Source organism: Populus nigra, chromosome 6, assembly GCF_951802175.1.
Source record: "Populus nigra chromosome 6, ddPopNigr1.1, whole genome shotgun sequence".
Lineage (NCBI taxonomy): Eukaryota > Viridiplantae > Streptophyta > Magnoliopsida > Malpighiales > Salicaceae > Populus > Populus nigra.
Window position 1 is genome coordinate 1867915 of NC_084857.1, and position 9498 is coordinate 1877412.

Sequence of the window (9498 nt, forward strand, 5' to 3'; positions counted from 1 at the left end):
TTGTTGTACAAGGAAAGATTCTTTGATGATTTGAAAGTAAATAGACAACATAGGCATACACTTTGCTTGTTACGTACAAATTGAAATGGAGAGTAAGCTTAGTAAGAAAAAAGAAAAAAGAAAGATGATTACAGGACATCTATAGCTTAGCAAATAGGAAGAGGAGCACCATTCCATTCCTTCAAGCATTCCAGCAAGGGATCAATCAACTTCCCTGCACAGATAGCTGTGAAAACCTTGTCGAAATCCTCGCCGGGCGATTTGACCTTCTCACCTGTTAGCAAACTAGTTCCCAATTCTTCCCTCACAAACTTGTACAGGGGGTATGACCTGCATTCCTTGATCCTGTTTGGAATAGTTGGATTTCCATTCTCAACTTCAAGTCTAGCACTCTCCACTTCTTTAGGCAAAAGGGTCTTCAGTTCTTCCTCAAAAGATCCGATCTTTTGCAAAATCAAAGCGGTTGAATTCTTTTCCCTTTCGCCATTCACCAAGGCATGCTCGACTAGTACCTGCCTTAGCTTTTGCATTAATGGATAGGTTGCACTGCAAGGATCGTCAATGTAGGAAAACACATGCTCTCTGTTAACAACCTTGAGCAAGTCTTTTTCGCAGAATCCTGAAGGGTGAAGCTCGCCATTGAAGCCCATTGTCAAGACTCTCTTGGCAACTTGGCTGACAGTGTTCTTGACTGTGCTCTTCAGGTTCTCCTCTATGTGCCTCAGGTCAACGGCTTGGCATAGACCAACCAAGAAAGTGGTAGACATGAGCTTCAATATGTCAACAGCTTCAGCAGTTTTTCTTGAAGAAATCAAGCCCAGGGAGTTGACATCTTGGTTGTGTTGCTCGGCACTCTGGACATGATTGGTGACAGCATTGGCAAGGAATTGGAGCTCCGAGCAGTAAGATGCCATGGCAATTTCGGCACCTTTGAACCCGTAATCCAAGCTTGGATTGCGGCCACCAGTGAGGTTTGAAGGCAATCCATTGTTGTAAAAGTCGTTAACAAGTTCAGAGAACTGTGCAAACATGAGTTTGCCAATTGAGGCAATGGCCAAACGAGTGTTGTCCATTGAAACACCAATAGGGGTCCCCTGGAAATTCCCTCCATGTAGAGCCTTATTCCTCGACACGTCAATCAAAGGATTGTCATTGACAGAGTTGATTTCTCGTTCGATCATTTTCGTTGATGTTCTAATCACTTCGATCAAAGGGCCTAGCCATTGTGGAGATGTTTGAAGAGCATATCGGTCTTTTTTAGGTTTTTGTAGAGGATCGATCTCATTTAACTTCTGAGCTTCTTTAACGTAGGAGCTGCCATCTAAAATATGTTCCATGATGGCAGCAGCTTCAATTTGGCCAGGATGATGCTTCAATCTATGTGTCAGGTGATCAGTAAACTCAGGTTTTCCTTGCATACCTTCAGCAAAGATTGCTGACAAAACTTCTGATAGGATTGCCAACACATTTGCCTCAAAAAGCACCATTGAAGCGAGACCAGAACCCACTGCAGTACCATTTACTAGTGCTAGACCCTCCTTCGGCTGCAACTCAAAAAAACCGCCATCAATCCCAGCTTGTGTAAAGGCTTCAGCAGGGCTCAGGGGCTCTCCATTGGGTCCAACTGCCTTTGAATTAGGCCTGCCTGTCAAGAGCCCAGCAATGTAGGACAATGGGACAAGGTCACCGGAGGCAGTGATTGTTCCTCTGAGTGGCAAACATGGGGTGATGTTGTGGTTGAGCAACTTGGTGATAGCTTCCAGCATCTCAAATCTTATGCCTGAATAACCTTGAAGCAGGGTGTTGGTTCTGACCAACATAGCTGCCCTGGTTGCTGAGCAAGGCAATGTGTGGCTAGACTCCGTGTCATTGCCAAAGATACCGGCATTCAAGAACCTAGTGAAATAAAATCCCATAAACCACATTAGCAACAACCTTAACGGGAAAAAAAATAAAACATTTAGATGACAAGTTTATTTGGTAATAGGATTTTTAATCAGTTATTCTTGCAAGAACCTCAGCGAAGTGTTGGTGACAATGTGTAAGCAAAAAATGTTACTAGCAGCTAGGATAGTTTCTTGCACTCTTTCTTAATATTGGCAAACCATAATTAACGAAGTAAATTACAAGTAATTAATGATGTTTACCGTCCGGGATGCTAGACTTTTCTCTTTGAATATTTTTTATTTGATGGTTAAATAACTCAATACGAGTCAAGTCAAGTTGGAAATTAATATTCAACCCTTTATAATAGTTTATTTCACTGCTTTAATCTGATTACCCGCCTACCACCTAAAGTTAACAAGACAGCTGATGAAACGTGTGCGTGCTAATTTCAGGCATTTTCCAGGAGAGTGAAGGAGCACCTCACAGGCACCTGTGGTATCTTCCTGTTAGGATACTAGTATGCAAACCCGACAAGATAAAAGGCAAGAGATAGGATAAAATGAGAAATGAGACACACAAGAATTTACGTGGTTCACCCAATTTGGCTACGTCCACGGGCAAGTATAGAAGGATTTTACTAAGTAATGTGGGAATTACAACCTCTCTCAAATAATAGGAGAACAACTAAGAATCTCTCTATTACTAGGAGAAAACACCTCACTTACTCTCTCACAAATACCTCACAACTTTGTGGGATTACTCTCTCTTCACTCTCCTCTTCTTCTTCTCTAACTTGGTGTGCCAAATAAGCTTGAAGGCATTGCCTATTTATAGGCAAGAGTGAAGGGACAAATGCCATAAATCATGGCACCAATTATGCCACAAATTAGGCCATAAATCATGGCACCTAATTATGCCAACAACTCCACTAATATTTGTCTTCCACCAATTAATTAAGTGGTGGCTTCACATTCTCCCACTTGAAGACTTTGATGATTTAATCAAGTCTTCACACTTGATCATCTGTGATTCTTCTATCCTTTCTATACTTGCCATCTTCATGCTGCTTACGTTTCTGCTAGGCCAGAAGAGGATCTACACCATATATACTTATCAGTGTTGACTGGTTTGGTCAAAGCATCTGCTGGGTTTTCCTTTGTGTGAATCTTTTGAAAGTCCACACTTCCATCTTCCACCACTTCGCGAACAAAGTGATACTGAACATCTATGTGTTTTGTTCTTGAATGAAACGCTGGATTCCTTGCAATATGCAAGGCACTCTGACTATCACAATACAAAGGAATCTTCTCTTGTTTGTGCCCGAGCTCCTCCATAAGTTTCTTCATCCATATTGCTTCTTTACAAGCTTGTGTAGCTGCCATGTACTCAGCTTCTGTTGTGGACAATGCTACAACAGTCTGAAGTTTAGAGATCCAGCTCACAGCTCCTCCTGCAATTATGAACACATAGCCTGTAGTGGATTTTCTTTTCTCAAGGTCACCAGCAAAATCTGAGTCAACATAACCTCTGACAGTAAATTCTGATCCGCCATAACATAATGCAATATCTGAGGTACCCTTGATGTATCTCAAGATCCTCTTAATAGTATTCCAATGCTCTCTACCAGGATTTGCCATGTATCGACTAGCTGCTCCCACTGCTTGTGCAATGTCTGGTCTTGTACATATCATGGCAAACATTAAACTTCCCACTGCTGATGCATACGGTACTCGAGACATCTCCATCCTCTCTGCTTCATTGCTAGGAGACATACTTGAGGATAATTTGAAGTTAATAGGAAGTGGGGTGGAAATTGGCTTACAATCTTGCATGTTGAAGCGACGCAAGATCTTCTTCAAATAATTCTTCTGAGAAAGCCAAATCTTCCTCTTACTTCTGTCTCGGTGAATTTGCATCCCTAGAATCTTGTTTGCTGGTCCCAAGTCCTTCATATCAAACTCCCTAGCCAACTGTGCCTTCAATTCTTGGACTCGATCTTTGTTGGGGCCTATCACCAACATGTCATCCACGTATAACAACAGAATGATGAAAACATCATCTTCTTCAAACCTCTTGTAATACGTACAATGGTCTGAACTGAGTCTGTTGTACCCAAGGCTAATTATGAAGGAATCAAATCTCTTGTACCAACACCTCGGCGCCTGTTTGAGACCGTATAGAGATTTGTTCAACCTGCAAACCAAGTTCTCCTTGCCTGTTTCAGCAAAACCCTCTGGTTGGAGCATATAAATTTCTTCTTCAAGTTCTCCATGAAGAAATGCAGTTTTCACATCTAACTGCTCTAGGTGAAGATCAAATATAGCACACATTGCCAAGACTACTCTGATTGTAGTAAGTCGTACCACCGGAGAAAATATCTCATTGAAGTCTATTTCTTCTTTCTGAGCATATCCTTTCACCACCAATCTTGCACGATACCGCTCCACTTGATCATTGCCATCACGTTTTATCTTGTAAATCCATTTGTTGCCAATGGCCTTTCTTCCTTGTGGTAGCGGAACAAGATCCCAAGTGTTATTCTTGTGCAGAGCTTCAATCTCCTCTTGCATTGCTGTCATCCACATAGATACATCTGTGCTTTTGATAGCCTCATGGAAAGTTGATGGCTCTTCATCCTCTGTTAGAAGACAATATGCAATATTGCTCTCAGTACTATATTCTGAGTGCCAAGCCGGTGGTCTTCTTTCACGAGTCGACCGCCGAACTTCAGGAGTTTCAGACTCTATTTGTTCTTGCTCTTCATGCTCTGGTGCATCTTCAGAAGAAGTATGATTCTGAGTATTTTCAATCTGGACTGCTGTAGTCTCCTTTAGAATGCTATTATGTTCTTCCATTTGCATTTTACCTTCTGCAAATATGACATCTCTGCTGATGACTACTTTGTGGGCAGTGGGATCCCATAAGCGATACCCCTTCACTCCATCAGCATATCCCAAGAATACACATTTTCTGGATTTTGAATCCAGCTTGCTAACTTCTTGTGTATTGTACATCACGTACACAGGACTTCCAAATATATGCAATCGAGAATAATCAACTGGCTTCCCAGTCCACATCTCCATCGGTGTCTTCAGCTCAATTGCAATTGATGGAGATCGATTTATCACATAACAGGCGGTATTGACTGTTTCTGCCCAGAATGACTTTCCTAGACCTGCAGCCTTCAACATTGCTCTTGTTCTTTCTAATAGAGTTCTGTTCATCCGCTCTGCCACTCCATTTTGTTGTGGAGTGTATGCCGTTGTGAACTGCCTTTTGATACCTTCATGTTGACAGAAGTTATCAAATTCATCACTGGTATATTCTCCTCCATTGTCAGTCCTCAAACACTTGATCTTCTTTTCAGATTCAAGTTCCACCCGCGCTTTGAAAGTTTTAAAGATTGCGAACACATCTGCCTTCCTTCTAATTGGATACACCCAACATCTCCTGGAGAAGTCATCTATGAATGATACAAAGTATCTTGCTCCTCCCAAGGATACAACCGGTGCTTGCCAAACATCAGAGTGAATCAGGTCTAAGATGCATTTGCTCTTAGTTGTTGATGTGCCAAACTTCAACCTGTGCTGTTTGCTTGTAACACAATGCTCACAAAAGGGTAAAGTAACCTTTGTAAGCCCAGGGAGTAATTTCTGATCAGAGAGAACTTTCAAACCTTTCTCTGACATGTGGCCTAGTTTTTGATGCCACATCATCGTCTTCTCTTCTGCAGGACTGGCTGATGCGATTGACGCTTCTGCCCCATGATGTGTTTCTCCCATTAATACAAACATGTTTGCAACTGTTTTTCTTGCCTTTAAAACCACCAGCGCTCCTTTGACAATTTTCATTATTCCATTGTCTGTTCGGATCTTACAGCCAAGACTATCAAATTGTCCTACGGACAAAAGATTCTTCTTCAAGTCTTTCACATGCCGCACTCCTGAAATAGTGCGAATCAAGCCATCATACATCTTCAATTTGATGGTGCCAATGCCATCAATCTCTACAGCATGATTATCACCCATGAACACTTTGCCTCCAGAGATGGGTTCATATGTATGGAACCAATCTCGATTAGGAGTCATATGCCATGTTGCTCCTGAATCCATTAGCCAGACATCAGTAAGCTCTTCTTTATCTGTAGAGATTGTCGCTGCTTCACTATATAAAACCTCCCCATCTTCTGAGGTGCTCGCAACACATCCTTGAGGTTTTGATGACTCTGCAGTGTTCTCTATACCCTTTTTAAACCAACAATCCCTTTTGAAGTGCCCTTTTCTGCCACAGTTGTAGCATTTCACAGTCTTCTTGCTTCTTGATTTGGACCTCCCTTGCCTTTGACTCCCACTGGAGCCACGCTCCGTTGATCTCCCTCTTGACACCAATAATGCCTCTGCTTGGTTTGAACTATTTCTGTCTCCTTTATTTTTGCGCCTATTTTCTTCTTCCAAGATGGCGGCTGCAACATCATCAAAGACTAAATAGTCTGTGAGGATATTATTGGTCAAGTTGATAATGAGCTGATCATACGAATCTGGAAGACTTTGAAGTAGAAGCTCTGCACGTTCACTTTCCTCTATTTGTTGACCCAACGTAGTGAGTTGTGAAAATAGAGTCCTTATTGTGTTGATGTGGCCAGTCACCGCCGTGGTTTCTGCCATTCGAAGGGTATAAAGTCTCCGCTTTAAGAAAATCTTATTGTGCAAAGACTTGGACTCATATAGCTTTGTTAGAGTCTCCCATATCTCCTTAGCTGTTTTCTTCTCCGCCACACTTGATAATACTTCATCAGCTAATGCTAAATGTATGTTAGCAATAGCATTGCCATCCATCTCATTCCATTTTGCATTATCAGTGATCTCCGCGGGTCGATCCTCAATTGCTGCCAAGCAATTGTCTTTCCTTAAGATTGCCTTGATTCTCATTTTCCACAATGAAAAATTGCTCCCCTTGAACCTCTCAATCTCGTACTTTGCTGCCATTTTATTCACCGTGATCTATTCAGTTATCACCGTTTCACCGATCTGTAACGTATATAGAACTAGTATCGTGTAAATAATACTTCACTAAGTAAGTTCCCAGGAAAGATTGGAGGGGTCACAAATGGTCCCGCTTAAAACCCAATCTCCTTAGACAGAACTTCCTAGCCTGTATTTATTTACCGCACTGATTTTCTATAGCGCCAACAGTATCGTATGTAAACAGTATCGTATGGATGAATAGTGCCGTATAGGTGAATAGTGTCGTAGACGTGAATAGTAACCGTATACACGAATGACTTTTGTGTATTAACAACACCAACCAAGAAGGCTCTGATACCACTGTTAGGATACTAGTATGCAAACCCGACAAGATAAAAGGCAAGAGATAGGATAAAATGAGAAATGAGACACACAAGAATTTACGTGGTTCACCCAATTTGGCTACGTCCACGGGCAAGTATAGAAGGATTTTACTAAGTAATGTGGGAATTACAACCTCTCTCAAATAATAGGAGAACAACTAAGAATCTCTCTATTACTAGGAGAAAACACCTCACTTACTCTCTCACAAATACCTCACAACTTTGTGGGATTACTCTCTCTTCACTCTCCTCTTCTTCTTCTCTAACTTGGTGTGCCAAATAAGCTTGAAGGCATTGCCTATTTATAGGCAAGAGTGAGGGGACAAATGTCATAAATCATGGCACCAATTATGCCACAAATTAGGCCATAAATCATGGCACCTAATTATGCCAACAACTCCACTAATATTTGTCTTCCACCAATTAATTAAGTGGTGGCTTCACACTTCCTCCCTGACAAAAACTGAAAGAACCCTTTGCTAGATGTCTTAACAATCGATCATTATTGCTATATGTCTTGGGATTTTTGCCAGTAATGATCCAAAATTCCAATAATTAACTGAAAAAACCATTTTCTTCCATTGTTTTGAAAGGACCAAAAGAAGACAATATTAATCATTGTTAATACGTACGTTTGTTACATGATTAGATCAATTTGTCTATGTGATTAATGATTCAACTGCTAACGCAAACATATGTTGTCGAACGTGCATGGAAGCAACTAAAACAGGAACGAATCGTGTCCACAACAAGACCTTTTTTGTCTCTAACAAGACATTAGTTGTTTTTTCCTGGGAAATATCAATACTAACAAGCCAGCAATCCCCTTTTTAAAGCAACAAATTAAAAATATCATGAAAAAAAAAAAACCTACGTGATATATACAATAATAAAAAAGTTACCTTGGTAGCAGTTAAGATACGAGTAAAATAAATTTTGGGACTTGTCATGAGTTTGATTACCTTATAAGCTCCTTTTGAAGCTCTCCGCCTTGCTTGGTTCTTCTATGTGAGGTTGCACCAAAACCAGCAGTAACAGCATGGCTGTTCGTGCTGTCCATGACCCAGTCACTGCTGGCTTTGACACCAGCTCGAGCCTCCTCTGACAACTCCACCATGACACTGACGTCACGGCTAGCAACTGCAGTTACCTGGCCTATGGTCAGGGTCTCACCTCCTAACTTGACCACAGGCTTCCTGTACTCCTCGATCATGCGCTTGACCTCATCTAGGTGGCTTCCTTTTAGTGACTCTGCCGCCATGCCTCAGTTCAAAGGGTCATTAGTGTTGAATCCTAGTGAACCATTGCCATTGCGTGAATCTTGACAAAATTCCATTTTTTCCTGTAAAGCGATGATCCTCTATGCCAAAATGGGGGAGAGACAAAAAAAGAGTGATGGATCGATTGGCATGATCAAAGAGAAAATGAGAGAGAAGAACGGATGTGTGAGCACAAAGAATTTTCTGGCGTAAAGAATTATGAGTGTTGTATAGTAAAAAAAACTGAAGTTGCGAGGCTCTAAATGCATGCAGGAATTTTCAGGTTACCCAAAAATCCTGAGTTTGTTCACCAAAATTTAGGTGCTTTAAATAGAGAAGGATGGAGTGGGTTGGCGATGTGCTGGTTGAAAAGTGTATGTGGCCGTTGGATCATCATGGGATTCAATGGGTGGGATTGTGACACTTGGGATGTTGTGGTAAATAGCATGCACTTAAGTGGTGACTTTTCATCGTGACTGCATGGTAAGTCCAAGAATCATGGCGGCTGGATCAATGCCAGGCAAAAATATTATAGAAGAAAATTCAAGTAAAATTTAATTATTAATTGTAATCATGTGCTTGTTTTGGCTAGTCCTACTGAGATTTACTTAATTGGGTGTTAAAACGGCCTGAACAGTGGGCTTCATGGCTAATTTTTTTTAAAAAAAACTGTTATTAAAACATTATTTGGTATCACGGTTCAACTATTTAAAAATATTTATATCGAACGTACGTAGGGTTTGAACAAGTGAAAGCCAGGGCCAAGTCACTGGCTGATATATAGGATATAGCCATAATGAAGAGAAAAATCAACGAATCCAAAAAAGCCTACGAAGACAACAAAGAAAAGGATAAATTTCTCATCCTGAAAGTTTACCCATATCCTTCTCTCTTTCGAGAAGAAAAGCAGAGCATACAGAGCCACCTTTATTAAACCCTGCCTGCCCGATAGTTTGAACCTGCTCTGAGTAGAGTTGTAAAAAACTAGGTGGGAATTAATCAATT

General features: G+C 41.1%; 1 protein-coding gene across 1 annotated transcript; it reads right to left on the reverse strand.

Moving 5' to 3' along the window:
• LOC133695951 (phenylalanine ammonia-lyase G1-like) lies at positions 1 to 8752 on the reverse strand. Its single transcript, XM_062117936.1, has 2 exons — positions 8197 to 8752; positions 1 to 1896 (listed from the first exon to the last, which is right to left on the reverse strand). The coding sequence occupies exons 1-2, from the start codon at positions 8493 to 8495 to the stop codon at positions 147 to 149; spliced, it is 2049 nt and encodes a 682-aa protein (XP_061973920.1). The 5' UTR covers positions 8496 to 8752; the 3' UTR covers positions 1 to 146.
• Positions 8753 to 9498: the final 746 nt, after the last annotated feature.

What these genes read in the sequence shown, in the direction of transcription:
- LOC133695951 (XM_062117936.1), bottom strand. Translation starts at nt 8,495, where the DNA reads ATGGCGGCAGAGTCACTAAAAGGAAGCCACCTAGATGAGGTCAAGCGC. An exon ending in CTTCAAAAGGAGCTTATAAG is followed by an intron (nt 1,897 to 8,196) that starts GTAATCAAACTC and finishes TTATTTCACTAG; the next exon opens with GTTCTTGAATGCCGGTATCT.